Consider the following 16791-nt stretch of genomic DNA (forward strand, 5'->3'; position numbering starts at 1 on the left):
CTTGGTCCCCTAGAGCAGACCTAAACTGAGTCCTGGGTCCAGCTTAATCCATGGGAGCCCAAAATGAGATTGCCCAAATCTCAGCCAACCTGTAAATAAACCCATAAGTGTAACCTAAACATTTACTGTTGGAAGCCACTATTTTCAATTAGAAATTTCCTTTATCACAAAATTTAATTTTATGTAGAATTTTATTTAAAACAATTATTTCTATTATTGTATTTGATTTTTATGTTGGCTTAAACATTTTTCCTCAATATGCTATTATATAACTCTTCTTAATGTCTTCTTGAATAATATATTTTTATAGTTATACAATTAACTAATTAATTTGTATTTTTTAGTATCTTTTGTGATAGAACTTTAATTTTTTTGTGTGCCAAATTAATACCCGATGCCTCTACATTACTTCAGTGTCACTTTCTGCTGTTTTATGTGTACCTGTACAGCATAATCTTTGCACAACATGAAACCACTGGGTTTCAAGTGAGGATGAGACCTTGTCTAATTTAGGAATTTATTTTATTTACAATAAACAGGGTTGAGGTGTTCTGATTTTGATTATATTTTGAAGGATTATCTTAAACAGAATTTGCCAATAGATTGGTTGTGGGGTAGGAAGAAGAAAGGAATAATTGATGACTCCAAGGTGTTTGGCTTGAACCTAACATACATATAACAGAATATGATACATCCTTTGAAATTCTTGTTAATAAAGAATTTTCAATGACTTTTGGGTGTAAAATCAATATCATTTTAAAACAAAACATACGGTATAAAATTTATGTATGATATGACTGTCACCATGTGTATTGTTTTGCAATAAAATGAAGTCTAAAATGTAAATTAAAAATGTTAACAAGAGCAAACTTTGGAATATGATATTGGGAATGAATTGTTGTAGTTATTTTTCATTAATCAATTGCTATTTTTAAAATACTGTATACCTATCCAGTATATTAGACAGACATGCCATATGTATATTTTATTGTAAAAAGTAGGTTTGTCTCATCATTATTCTTCACTATCCATTCAAAGAGATGTTTTAATACTATCAAAGAAAATAGAAAACTATCTCTGCATTTTTTTGAAAGAAAAACTTTTTGAATATCAGTGACATTAAATGCAACCTCTGGGGAAAAAAAGCAAAACATAACCTTTTTTTTCATTAAGTGCAGAAAAAATGACAAGTGCAGCTTAAACTACTTTGTGGCTATAAGCCCTGAACTCATGTGTAGTGAACTTGACAGAATCAGAGCTTTCTTTTATATTTTGAAATGAAGTGCTGAGGTATGGAAAACTGCCTTATGATACAAAGTGTAGGATAACAAAATGAACCCAGAATATCTAAAGCCATCTTATGCCTATTCATCTGTACCACTGACTTACATGAAATAAATCCATTTAGAATACACATTAAATATACTATTTTTTTTTCACTTACAAGTTCTTAGCTTATTAATTCTCTCAGGACAAATGTGCACAATCACCATAGATGAAGTCACTGCAGAATCTTTATTCCTGTTGTCCATTCTCCAGCTAACTTGTTGCCAGCACCAACATTGGCTTTTGCAGTCCCCCTGACTTTCTTCATGCTGTTCCTGCTTTCCTTCCGCTCTCTTCTTGAGGTCTTTTTCTTCTCATACAGGCCATGTCTTGCAAATCTATGTCGTGGTTCATTCTTCTTTGCATCGTCAAAAGAAGCATAAATCATGCCAAAACCAGTTTTCTTGCCACCACCAAAATGAGTTCTGAATCCAAATAAAAGATGACATCTGGTGTGTTCTTGTGCATTTTGGCTAGTTTTCCCTGAATTTCTGTCTTGGGTAGTCACCTTCCCAGGGTGAAGGACATCAATGACTATTGCTCCCGCTGAAATAGTCTGTTGGTCATGAACTTCCCAGTCCAGATAGTCACTGTCCAGATAGTTCATGATGGCGGCCAAGCTTCAAGCAGCCAGGGAGGAAAAAAGCTAAATATACTACTTGAAGTGTGAAATTATTTTGTAATAGCACATATTTGTTTATAAAATCAGAAGCCCAAGGTTAAAAAATGATGAGAATGAAAAAGGAAATGCTGAGCCATGCAATTATAAGAAAGTGACATTCAAGCCAGTAAGGACATGAACACCAATAGCAGCAATGATAATATGACCTAACCTGTATTAAGTACTTACTGTATGCAATTCATTGCCCTGATTTTCCACATTTCTATTTAATATTTAAACTTAAGAAATTGGTATTATCAGTGTTTAGTTTCTAAATATTGATTTTTTACTGTTTTTTCTTCCTTTTATTTCTATTTCTGAAATATTTTTGTAATATTTATTATAGGACAATATAGGATGGAACAGTATAGAAATACAAACAGACAACCATGGTGTTTGTGCTCACAATTATTCATGATGGTTCTGTGATCAAAAGAAAAAAAATGTTTGAAGGTCACTGTCACAGGCAATGGGAGATATTAAAATTCTTAAGCGAGATAATAATTTGTATTTTAGAATTTTCCAATTACAGTCTTTCCTATGCTGTCATTTTTGTTCACCACAACATTTCTTTTATAAAAGAAAGATCTATCAATCCAAAATATCTTCTGGCTTAATAGTAAGATGTAGTTCCATGAGTTTAATTTCTTTTCTTTTTTTTTTTTAAAGGTTTTATTTATTTATTTATTTGAGAGAGAATGAGAGACAGAGAGCACGAGAGGGCAGAGGGTCAGAGGGAGAAGCAGACCCCCCAGCTGAGCAGGGAGCCCGATGTGGGAATCGATCCCGGGACTCCAGGATCATGACCTGAGCCGAAGGCAGTTGCTTAATCAACTGAGCCACCCAGGCGCCCTATGAGTTTAATTTCTACATGTGTATTAATAGTATAAATATACTTACCTTCTCAAAATTATTTTTTTTTGCAATTTGAAGAACTGCTAAAGTCAATTTGTTTGATATTTATTTTAATGGTTTTCCTGGATGAAACAGCTCACAAAATATGTGGTTTCAAATGGCAGATTTAACTGTAGGCTTTAGCACAAGTTCAGTTAAAGGGAGATAAAATAATACATAAAACAATTTAATCCATCATATCTAAACCGCAATACATCCCAACATACTGAAAGGAAATGGATATGGGAAGGCAATCTCTTCTCTGAGGTTATATTATACACTATCTTGTGATATATGGGCCAAATGAAAGATACTTTATCTACCTGCACATGAAACATAATAATAAAGCATCTTTTTCTCTCTCTCCCTCTTTCTGTCTCTCCCTCCTTCCATCTCTCTGTTTCTCTCCTTCATTCTCTCTCTCTCTCTCTCTCTCACACACACACACACATAAACACACTTTCTCTCTCTCCTCTCAAAAACTAAATAGAATTTTAATATTGTCTTCTTATTTCATTTATCACTGTATCATCTTGGGCAATGCACCAGGTATGCACATTTCACTTTGGAAAATGAAGCTTAAAGTTTATTGGGCATAAGATGAAGGGGTTTGTTAAAGTTTAACAAGCCCCTCTGGTGGCTTTGCTAGAGTCTATAGACTACAGAACATCACGTTCTGAGATTAAAGCCATCCCCTCGAGTTCAATGCAATCTGTCAACCAGTTACCATTTCTGGCGTCATTTCCAGGCTTTCCCTTTTGTAACCTATTATCTGCAGTTCACTCACAGCCATTCTTTCTCACATCTGCCTTTGAACTTGATGTTCCCTTTACTGGAATATTCTTTTTATTTTTTTAAGATTTATTTATTTATTTGAGGGAGAAAAAGAGAGAGTGTGTGCATGCACGCATGCACTCCTGAGCAGGGGGGGGGACCAGAGGGAGAGGGAGAGAGAATCCTCAAGTAGACTCCCTGCTGAGGATGGAGCCTGAATCAGGACTCCATCCTAGGACCCTGAGATCATCACCTGAGCCGAAATCAAGAGCCAGACGCCAGTCAGTCAGTTGACTGAGTCGCCCAGGTGCCCCCTGAATATTCTTACTTTACCTATCTAGTGAACCCACTCAGTCTTCAATACCAACTCAAATGTCACCTGCTTTATGAAGATGAATGGTGATTCTTTGCATTCAAACAAAACTTTCTTTATAGTGCTCTATAATTTCAAATGCTTATCCTTCTAGGCTAAGTTATTTATATCCTCACATAAACACAAGATGTTCAATAGATGCTGTCATGTTCACAAGAAACACTTAAATTATCAAAAACCATATTATGACAATAATCATGGCTCAATGTAGAAAAGTAGATGAGGAAGTACATATTTCCAGACTCCCAAGTTATTTTCCCTATCTATATTAAAGGTTTGTTTTTCTTTTTTCTTTCGCTGTTGGGCTTGAAGCGGACAGTTTACCCAGCAACACCAAGCCAATCCAGAATTTGATCCTATCTAGATTTACCCAAGAGTAATGTCCTGTCTATTCTTATCACAACCATTAGCAGCACACAACTTCTTATTAGCCTTATCACCCATTGTTATGATAAACGAAGCACTAAACCATTCAACCAAATCTGCTGTCTTTAGAGGGTAATAGCTTCTTTATCTACTTGCTGCAAGAATCCTGACTTTTGTTAGTTGAAGACTGAAAATTTATTGTAACTACTGTCAAACTAGGTAAGTGCAAAGGTGTTCCTTAATTAATTTTTTTGAACTTCCAAATTCTCTCAAGAAAACTCATTTTATAGAAGAAATGCCAATATTACAAATACTTAATACAATACTTTTGGACGCAGAATATTAAAACCTTTCTCGAACATTTGAAGTGTCTATATGTTGCTCTTGTCCTGAGCAGAGTGTAATGTATAAACTTTTGAATCACTATGTTGTCCACCTGAAACTAATGTAACATTTTGTCCAATATACTCAAATAAGAAGAAAGAAAAGAAAGAAAGAAAGAAAGAAAGAAAGAAAGAAAGAAAGAAAGAAAGAAAGAAAGAAAGAAAAAGAAAAAAACAGGAGGGAGGGAGGAAGCAAAGGAGGGAGGAAGGAAGGAACAAATGAATTAACAAAGGAACACATAGTGTTATTACAGGAAATTGTGAAACTGAAATTAAGACTTCTATTTGTTGTATCCATAACTGGATATGCACTTACATATGTTTATTTTAATATGTTCATTTATAATCTAACTTGTTCCAAACTAATTTTTTTTTTTAAAGATTTTATTTATTTATTTGAGAGAGAGAATGAGATAGAGAGAGCATGAGAGGGGGGAGGGTCAGAGGGAGAAGCAGACTCCCCCCTGAGCAGGGAGCCCGATGTGGGACTCGATCCCAGGACTCCAGGACCATGACCTGAGCCGAAGGCAGTCACTTAACCAACTGAGCCACCCAGGCGCCCCAAACTAATTTTTTGAACTGGTAATGTACTTACTTTTTAAACATATTTTAATTTTAAATATAGAAGTACCATTTTTAAGACCACAATGACAATATATAAGATAATATTCAAAGAAAGAAAATTTTATCTTTTTCTCACATATCAAAAGTATAGAACTAAAATTATAAGGCACAGCATAAAGATGTAAGATATTTAGGTGATTACTTTACTCTTCTAATAGTATATTTCATGATTTTCATTTGAATTGATAAAGATTTTAGTAAGAAAAAATGTGTCATAATGTAGAATAAGTGCTAATAAATTACAAAGCACTCTATGATATCAATGATAACCCACATTCTAAATATCAACATATTTTATTTTCTGTCCATATAAAGGTTAAAATGTCAGGGTAATGAAATGGTGACAAAATGTAGTTGCAGAACTAGAAGGTAATCTCCAGTTTTGGAAAACAAGCATATATACCTGTGAAAGTGTAGAACACATGTTTATACCTTTTATAGAGATAAAAATAGTGAAGCAATAGTTTTACACAGATAAAGCCTATTTCTCAGTGGTTAATGATGGAAAGTGGGAAAAAGTGGTTCAGTCAATGAAAAAAAAAGGATTTTTGAATAAATATCTGTTTTTTTAATCTCTAAAATTTTGGGGTGATTTTTTTAACAATATTTAAAAATTTAAAACAGAGCCTGGCACATAGTCATTCTGAAATAAAAATGTGCTTTCCCTCTTCCTTTCAAATGTTTCTGGGAGGAATAGTTATGCAGGAACCAGCTAATTTTAAATAATACATACCATAATACACAGCTGAAAGTTTTCCTCATTCACCTTATGAAAAAAGATATATTACATTGGATCTGCAAATATGCCTATAATTCCAAAACTTCTTTTTGCAAGATTATTTTAGAACTCATCTTTGTTTTTACTTTTTTTTATTTAATATTGTGCACATATAAAATTATATTTATATCATAAATTTAATATGTAGGGAAAAATAAAGTGAACATCAGTAAACCCAGAAGTGATTATTTTGAAGGCATATATATATATAAATTTTATATTTTTTGGGGGGGTAGTATCTGTGCTTTAAGAACTTGTAACTCTCATAATGTTTGACTTTACTAATAACAACTGGTTATTCTAGTGAAAAGAAAAATTTTTTTTGTATTTAAAACTTAAAAAAAAAGTGGTTAAAGCATTTCTATACTATATTCAGAAAATCAGAAAGGAAACACACCATAAGATATAATAATCAGTATTCTACATTAGATGTAAAAGCACTGTATTTATGCTATATGTCAATCATTTGAACTATGCAATTTGTTAACTTAATAGATAAAATAGATGCAACAGAAGGTATACATACGAAATAAGTCATTACCTGGAATTACAGACTGCTTCCTGATATTATGTCATGTCCACTTTGCCCACTAGACCAGTACATTACACTTATTACTGTCTTATACTACATACTTGTGAATCATGTTAATATGGTCCAGGGTTTAAATTTTTTTAAAGACGCCCTATTTTATATTCCTCTAAAATAACACATATATGGCTATCTGCCTAAACACCTATTTTATTTTATGCATTTATATGTGACAGATATTTTTTGCAGCTTTAACTATATTGACTTCATCTTGAATTATGATACCTGTTAAAAAGCCTCCAGATGCCTTCAAGCAAAGCAAATAATCACCTTGAACAGCACATCTCCAAGCATCAGTTTACATCTATGAGAAAAGAAAGTACCTTGATTTTCATGTTACTAATCTCTGGAGTATCAGAAGATGGTGATGGAGAGACAGTGCTGAGATGTATACCACACCTATTTAGAGTATGATATATGAAGTCAATCTTACTTTCCTTGTGTTGGTTTTCTCACTTAGTGCCTTGCCTAAATATAAAGCTATCCATAACTCAGAAGATATATCATCAAGAATCACATGGTTACTGTTTTCTACATTTAACCCGTGAATAATTAGATAGTTCGGGTGTGTTACTCCCTTCTGTATAACTAATAGTGATCTCTGACTCTTTTCAATTTTAATTCTGTACCCAAATGGAGCATTATGAGCAACCTTACCTCTGGAAAGACTGAGGAAGAGGATAGTATATTGTTGGCTGGAATCATATTTTGTCAGCTTCAGAGATGTCCTGAAAAGGCAGAAGTAAGGTTAAAATTATTATGACCAAGGATAAAAATTGCCAGTAGAGACAACCAAGGCAGGATTTCTGCAGCTCCTGCCTGAGTGCATCCCTACCCTACTCATTTGTTCATAGCCCTGCAAGACAAAACTTCTGCAAAAGATGGTTTTTTGAAGGAACTGGCAACATTGGTGTCTGAAGCAAAAAGGGAAAGGTCCTGGGGCATAGAGAAGAAATATCTAACAAATTGTAAATGGTAGAAAACAAGATGATGGTTATTTCTTAGAAAGTACATTGATATCTCAGGATTTCTGGGCAGATAAAGGCAAGTCTGGAAACAGCTGCAAGATCTATTAGCATGTTGTTAAATCTAGATATTAAGAGAAAAAATATTTAGTCTCAGCTACAACATGGCAGGAAAATTTAAAGGACTTAAAAACAAGTAAAAGAAATATAAAACAAAGTATAACACCAAGAATGAATGTATACCGAAAACTACCTAAAATACTCAATTAGGAACATACAAACAATTGAAAGAAACAACCGTGGTAATAAAGTAATTTATAAATAGAACACATTGGAAGAATTAAAACTAATTGGAAGATCTTATTATTGTATCAATTTAGGCTGTGTTGCAAAATTCAACCACTGTTTATCAGAATGTATATTATAATTGAAATAAAATCTATTGTTTAGAAAAGTACAGTGTGTTTGTGAAAAACTTATGCTTCCAAGTACGATAAACTTGGATAAGAGTGCAGCTCCATCACTTACTAGGCTGGTACTGGAGTCACTGAGTTATATTCATATTCATATTCAACCACAGTTTATAACTCTTCAATAATATTCCTTAGATTCAGATCCACTCAGTTATTTATTTCATTTATTCAAATAATATTTTTTTAAAGATTTTATTTATTTATTTGACAGAGAGAGAGCGAGAGCAGGAACACAAGCAAGGGAGTGGGGGAGGGAGAAGCAGGCTTCCTGCTGAGCAAGAAGCGCGATGTGGGACTTGATCCCAGGACCCTGGGATCATGACCTGAGCCAAAGGCAGACGCTTAACGACTGAGCCACCCAGGTGCCCTCAAATAATATTTATTGAAGTCTTATTATAGCCCAGTTACTATTCTGAGCAGTGAGCATAAAGTGGTTGACAAGACCAATAAAACTGAAAGACAATCCCACATGGATGAATTTTACATTCTATTGGAAAAAAAAATACCCAGGCACACAAATGTATTCATATACACATATGCATATATGAAATGTTGGATAGTGTTCAGTGATATGAAGAAAACATAAAATAATGTAAGGAGAAGGCTTGCTAAGATTTGACTAAAGTGAGTGAGTAACCTTTGGGAACAACTGATGGATGAATTTACCTGAGAGAACAGTAAGTGAAAATGCCCTGAGGTGGGAATATGCTTGGTGTAATGGATGGCCCGTATGGCTCAAGTGGATGAGAGGGCTAATGGGCACTAGGAAATGATGCCAGTGACATACCAACGGGACAGATTATATGGCATCTTTAAGCCTTGGGAAGGATTTGGTTTTAATCTAGGTGTAGAATCATACTGACAGAAAGCATCGATGCCTGACTCATTTCCCATCATAAAAATTAACACAATGTTATAAAAATAATTTTAGGAAATCTTGAAAAAGCAGAATAAACTTCTATAATTTGGTCTCATAAGGGTTAAGGATAAGACTATTGGGAAGATAGAATATTTTAAATTGGATCCAATTACAGTACTACGTGTCAATAGCATTCATTACTGTGATACTGGACCTAAGAGATCCAATTCAACTGCACCATGCAAAATTTCCAGGTATGGCAGGGGCTTTCCCCACCTGGATTCTCACATCATGATAGGCACTTTTCCCCAGCAGAGGCACCTTGTAGGAGGCAACAGGGGCTAAGGTGCAAGTAGAAATTTTTCACTTAGAAATAATTTTGTGCCAGGTTAGAGTCAGCTGGGCTTGAGACAGAAGAAATTAAATGTCACACCACAGCAGAAGGCTGCGGTCAAGGTGACTTTTCTTTGATAAAGATTCTGAGCATAGAAGGGACATCACTTTCTTGAGTTGCGAACATGCCACAAATTACAGAGCAAGGCACAATAATGGTCCCACGTGATCAAAATAAATCAGATTTTACAAAAATCTAGATGCGGAAAACAGTTTCTTGATGCAGCAATTTGTGTGTGTGTGTGTGTGTGTATTCATGGTCTACTTCTAGCAATTATAGAAGAGTAGTCATAGTCTGAGGACTATTTCCATATTTATTGAACATTTTTCATGTGTTAATGTCAACCAGAGCCACAATACAGGAGTGTGGTAAATGATACAAGCAGAGAAAAGATTAATTATTTCATCAGGATTTTTTATAGTTTCCAAAAACTTGAGTAGACTTTGTGTCACTTAATTATGAGAATACGTATGGTGATAGTATGAGATTATGAGGCCAAGGATTATTGAAAAAAAATGATAATCTTCAGCATTTGGGAGATCTCAGTGTAGACTCTGGGTATAAAACAATTTACAGGGCACAGAGTTAAATAATAGATTCTGGTCTTATAATAAGAACAATTTGCACTTGCCCTGAACACTTGAGGGCTAAACAAATAAACAAATCATTTTTTGTTTGAAATGTTTTGTGTCCAATTACCTCCCTGCTTATAATGGAAGGATTAATAACTGTTACTGTGTTAATGAAATATTTGTGAATGAATTAATGAATTTTAGCATTGTTTCTTTTTCTTCATCTTGCTCATCAATATATATGGTGGCATATGTTGAACAAAAGCAATGTAACTTTGGAAATTAAACTTGATATATTTGAATTTTCTGGCAAGTATGGAAATGATTACTACAAATCAATAATCTCTTTGATCTCAGTTTAGGAACTTGTTATGATTGTATTTTATTAGAAACCTACAATGATAATAATATTTAAATATTTCTTTAAATGTATTAATGTATTTTCAAAATATTAAAATTTCAGTATGCAGTAGATATCTTCAAACTGTATTCCTAGAAACAATAAAGTGTTAAAAAAAGATGGACTCGCCAAGAGGAAAAGAAAATATTAGCAAATACTTTTGTATCATTACATAAGCTATCAAGGCCATATACTATCCAAGAATACACCAATATGGCTTTAATAGCTACTAAGTGTTTTGTTGTTTGACAAAAAAGACCCATACTTTTTTGAAATATAGATTATATCTTTATAAATCATATTTCTCTGGCATATAGAACATTGGGTAAAGTAATATAAAATACACAAATGTATGCACATATTTAAGAAATATAAAACACAGCATCATGATTACAAAAATAACTATTTTAACAGGTAAAATTTGACAAAGCTAATCAAGTTAGAAGATTTATGTTGTTAGCTTTCTGGAAGTCAAGACATTAAGAAAAGACTTGAAAAGATGTTTAGTTCTCATTGGGTAATGGATAAAAGCGTTTTAGTGTTTTACTTGTATTTACTTGTTTAGTGTTTTACTTGTAGTGATTTGTTTTGTATTTTTGTAAAGACAAAATTTTCCCTAGCATTGAACTCTTATAAAAATGTAGCACATGGCTCATTTTATAAAAATCATAAAGTAACATAATAAACATTCTCCTCAACTTTATTTCTGTAGTGCATGAATAAAATAGACATGCTTTATAATAAATTTCATCAATTCAAATGCATAGTATATGGAATTGTAACCATGCCAACAGATAGCTATAGGAAGCTAGAGAGTTTTAAACCAAATATAGAGTTTTAGGAGATTTAACTTGATAGAAATATAATAGTTAAAAACATTAAAAAATGTCCCTTGTATGATCTCTTATGTCTTGTAGGTAGCTTTTAAGTAGATTTAAGAGTTGTAACAATGCAATTTTAAGTCTTCCTAATGTATTTGCATAGGCTAATTATGTTTATCATGTCACTTTAATATCAGTATGGAGAAAATTAGAAACAAAAATAGATATTTACTATAGTTCTGGCTTCTTCCTTTCCTATCCCAAGCCACAGGCCCTCATATTTTTATGTACCATTCACGTCACTTTTAGAATGGAAGCCTGTGCCAATATATGCATAGTTTGTTACTGTTATTAAATCATTAACTAACTCTTATGATTACCTCTTACAGTGTCTCACCAGGAAATAAAATAGGCCAATTTATTATAGGAAATGAGCAAATCAAGAATAATATGCTAGTTGCTGATAATTCCATTTCTTATACAATAATCTTACTCATCTCTTAACTTCTTGTTTTCTTATAGATTTGATCTTAAGAGCTCCTAAGGTTCTTTAGTATTTCTAAGGATAAAGCAATTATATTGTTTTCAAATATATAATTTGACCAATCATAAAAATATATGGGAAATAACTTCCTACACTAGATTATATTTAAGAAGATACATTAAACAGAAACGTGTCTGAAGTATAAATATTCTTTACTGGAGGCTGACAAAGTTATATATGCTTAAAAAATAAATGATCAAACCTCAAGGTTATACTCTACTGAAAGCTAAGAATGCTGACATATCTTTGTTTAGATGAACACTCAACATATCTTTTCTGGGATATAAACAAATATTTCTTTAAAAAACAATAAAAATATGTGTATCTGCTGAAGAAGTAATACTCATTTGAAATTTGAGATTAAATTTGATCTGGAAGGAGTAAATAATGATAATACCAACTATAGTCTTCACCATTAAACACTCCAACTTATATTATAGAGTTTTGAATAATATTACCACCATTTTGGACTTGGCTGAAAAATATATTTTCAAGTATATTGGATCTGCTGGACATAAACACTTTATATTTTAAATTAATGTCTAATAACATTTACCAGAAGCCACATTAATTTTTTTAAATATTATGAATGTGATACTTAAAATATGTTATCTAATACGCTTGGAAATTATCAGTCCTCTAATTTATCTAATTATGTAAATGATAAATATGAACTTAGTGGGCTGTCTGTGTTCCAGACTTCTTGTATTAGAGAGGAGGTCTAAATAACCCTGAAAATTTGGGGAGACCTCCCCCGAAGAACTAAAGAAAAGAAGGTAATTGAAATTTATTGAATGCATACTCTCCTATTATTGTTATTATTTAATTGAATACATAAGTGACAAAAGTCACTGTCTTTTAATACAGTGACTCTACAAATTTATTACAACTGGTCATTTGCAAGAGCTAACCCAAGGATGAAATAGGCAAGGGCGAAATTCCCCCTGATGTAAGACAAATATTCAAAAATAGATTCAAGTTATCTTAATGATTTCAGGTGACCCTTGAGAATGTCAATTTTACATCCTCTTGTATTACAATATATCCTCAGAACCCAAGTAAGTATATGGATAGCTCACTCTGCTAAATTTTCTTGACTTCTTAGCTTTGTGCATTTTTGAGGGTGTTGTCATTCTCTCTCTCTGCTATCAGTGTGTTAGATGTTATTTTTCATTACTGTCAGTGTGATATCCCATTATAAACTTCCCTATTCACATTTAATCTACATGGTCTTGAAGACTGAATAGGCAGGTTTGTTTATATATATATATATATATATATATATATATATATATATATATACACACACACATATACATACATTGTATATATATATATATATACACACATATATATATATATATATGTATATATATATACATATATATATATACACACATATGTGTATATTACACCTGTTAGATTCAGAGATACTATGTAAGGCCCTAAATTAAAGAATATGCAATTTTGAAAAATAATTCACATACAGGGCATTATGTATACAAATGCTAAAACAGTCCTAATGGATTCTAAAGTTTGAAATTTTCTTACTGATTTAAATAAATGAGAGAATTTTAAAGGTTAACATCTGGTTTTTTTTAACATCTGGGTTTCTATTAATTTCTTCTTTTGTTTGTTTGTCTACTAATTAGTATTGCCTTTAGGATAACATCCTCAGACCTAAGGAAATGGAGAATGTATAGAAAATTCTAGAATATTTCTTTTGGATGGAAGAGTTTATTAAGAATATGCCCTCATCAGCATTATTTTCAATTAAGTTTATCTTTTTATAAGATTATAGAATATAGCAGAGAGAGGGATAAAATGGACAGTCTATCTAAAATGGTAGTCTTTTGTATAGGAAACATTTTCACAGAAGTGACTATGTATATACACACACATGCCTAGATATGGAAAGTAATTTACGTTATAGAGTAAATACCTCATAGTACAATTGCTGGGTCATAGGGTAGTTCAAGTTTTAACTTTTTGAGGAGCCCCCATACTGTTTTCCAGAATGGCTGCACCACTTAGCATTCCTACCAATAGTGTTAAGAGGGTTCCTTTTTCCCCGCATCCTTGCCAACACCGGTTGTTTCCTGTGTTGTTAATTTTAGCCATTCTGACAGGTGTGAGGTGGTATCTCATCATAGTTTTGATTTGTATTTCCCTGATGATGAGTGATATTGAGCATCTTTTCATGTGTCTGTTAACCACCTGGATGTCTTCTTTGGAAAAATACCTATTCATGTTTTCTATCCATTTCTTAACTGGATTATGTGCTTTTGGGTGTTGAGTTTGATAAATTCTTTGTAGATTTTGGATACTAACCCTTTATTAGATATGTCGTTTGTAAATATCTTCTCCCATTCTGTAGGTTGCCTTTAGTTCTGTTGATTGTTTCCTTCTCTGTGCAGAAGCTTTTTATCTTGATGAAGTCCCAATTGTTCATTTTTGCTTTTATTTCCTTTACCTCCAGAGATGTTTCTAGTAAGAAGTGGCTATGGCTGAGGTCAAAGAGGTTGCTGCCTGTCTTCTCCCCTAGGATTTTGATGGTTTCTTATGTCACATTTAGGTTTTTCATCCATTTTGAATTTATTTTTGTGTATGGTGTAAGAAAATGGTCCTGTTTCATTCTTCTGCATGTTGCTGTCCAGTTTTCCCAACACCATTTGTTGAAGAGACTGCCTTTTTTCCATTGGATATTCTTTCCTGCTTTGTTAAAGATTAGTTGACCATATAGTTTTGAGTCTATTTCTAGGTTTTCTGTTTTGTTCCATTGATCTATGTGTCTGTTTTTGTACCAGTACCACATTGTCTTGATCACTATAGCTTTGTAGTATAACTTGAAATCTGGAATTGGGATGCCTCAAGCTTTGCTTTTCTTTTTCAAGATCACTTTAGCTATTTGGGGTCTTTTGTGGTTCCATACAAATTTTAGGATTGTTTATTCCAAAATGCTGTTGGTATTTTGATAAGGATTGTATTAAACGTATAGACTGCTTTGGGTAGTATAGACATTTTAACAGTGTTTGTTCTTCTAAGCCATTAGCATGGAATGTTTTTCCATTTCTTCGTATCATCTTCAATTTCTTTCATCAGTATTCTATATTTTTCAGAATACAGATCTTTTACCTCTTTGGTTAGGTTTAGTCCTAGATATCTTACGGTTTTTGTTGCAACTGTAGGTGGGATTGATTCCTTGATTTCTCTTTCTGCTGCTTCATTACTGGTGTATAAAAATGCCAACAGATTTCTGTACATTGATTTTGTACCTGTGACTTTACTGAATTTGTGTATCAGCTCTAGCAATTTCTTGGTGGAGTCTTTGGAGTTTTCTACATTGAGTATCATGTCTGCGAATAGTGAAAGTTTGACTTCTTCCTTGCTGATTTAGATGCCTTTTATTTCTTTTTGTTTTCTGATTGCTGAGGCTAGGACTTCCAGTGCTATGTTAAACAACAATGGTCAGAGTGGACATCTTGTCATTTGCAACAATGTGGATGGAGCTATAGTGTATTACTCTAAGCAAAATAAGTAGTCTGAGATAGACAAATGCCATATAATTTCACTCATATGTGGAATTTAAGAAACAAAACAGATGAACATAGGGGAAGGAAAAAAAAAAGTGAGGCAAACCATAAGAAACTCTTAGCACAAATTGAGGGTTGCTAGGGGGAGATGGGTGATGGGTGGGAGGATGGGCAAAATGAATGTTGGGTATTAAGGAGGGCACTTGTGATGAGCACTGGGTGTTATATGTAAGTGATGAATCACTAAATTATACTCCTGAAACAAATATTAAACTATATGTTCATTAATTAGAATTTAAATAAAAACTTGAAACATGGAAAAAAAGCTCTTATAACAGCTAAAATATGATTGATTTCAAAATAAAGGAAAATAAATCATGAATTTGCTACTTAAATTTTTCCAATGAAAAAAATTTTTGATCTTTATAAAGTGTTGAAACAGCTACTTTGTAATTTAGAAAAAGAAGAAAATGTAACTCTGATTCAATAACAAATAAAAATTATACATTTAAAATATAAAAATCCTATAATACAGTGATTCTATAACTTTTCTAATTAAACAAATGGTTCAGCAATTTAAAAGCTGATGATACTCTTGAGGCAGATAACAGAAGTGAGTACAAAAATTGCTCAGGAGGGTCACTTTCAAAAGCAAAGCCTACTTGAGATTACCTATAGTAAACAAGTTTCCTGAAAATGATCACACAAACAAAACTACCAAACATGAAGTTACAATCTATCATGAATGTAGGTCAACAGATACAATATGAAAGGAAAACTAGCATTGGAATTATTTAATTATTTAATTATTTAATTAATTGGATAATCTAAAAACATATATAATATGTATACTGAAAATAATAAAGAAAATTGCAAAAAGGAAAATAGAAGCCATAAAGCTGCCAGTACCCTGCCTCTCCTTTTCATGGCCACCTACTTCTGCCCTCTATTATCTGGTGGATGTTATGCAGTAGAGTGTTGTGTTGATCCCTCAAAATAGGAGACTTCTAATAATGTGGACACACAATAGATTGCTTGCACTCCTCTGAAAGTGGAGGGGGTTTTGTTTTTTTGTTTTTTTTCCCCTTCTTCCAGACTCAACTCAATGGGTCTTTACCTGTGCCCTGGAGGTATCAGAGCATTTGCTGTGTAGTTTGGTTAAAATTGCTTTCTGTGACTTTCTTGTAGTGGTGGCCAATCTCCTCCATCTCAGGTGGGATCAAAAATTGTTAGAACTACTTGGAAAATAGTTTTCCAGATTCTTATAAACTTATTCAAAACCTCAATTATGATTTAGTAATTCTAATCTTGGGTATTTGCTCAAGACAAATTAAAACTTGTGTTCAGACAAAAATGCTTATAACACTTTAATTCATAATCATCCCAAATTTGAAACAATTCAAATGTCCTTCAGCTGGGAAATGAAAAAACAAATATAATATATCTATACAATAGAATATTA

The 16791-nt window shown here is 32.7% G+C and overlaps 1 protein-coding gene across 1 annotated transcript; it reads right to left on the bottom strand.

Moving 5' to 3' along the window:
- Window positions 1-1501: 1501 nt before the first annotated feature.
- Window positions 1502-1933, bottom strand: LOC116631381 (40S ribosomal protein S24-like). The gene has a single exon (XM_032402529.1). It carries the CDS (start codon window positions 1931-1933, stop codon window positions 1502-1504), a length of 432 nt encoding a protein of 143 aa, XP_032258420.1.
- Between the last annotated feature and the right edge of the window lie 14858 nt (window positions 1934-16791).

Source organism: Phoca vitulina, unplaced genomic scaffold (assembly GCF_004348235.1).
Source record: "Phoca vitulina isolate PV1807 unplaced genomic scaffold, GSC_HSeal_1.0 scaffold5, whole genome shotgun sequence".
NCBI lineage: Eukaryota > Metazoa > Chordata > Mammalia > Carnivora > Phocidae > Phoca > Phoca vitulina.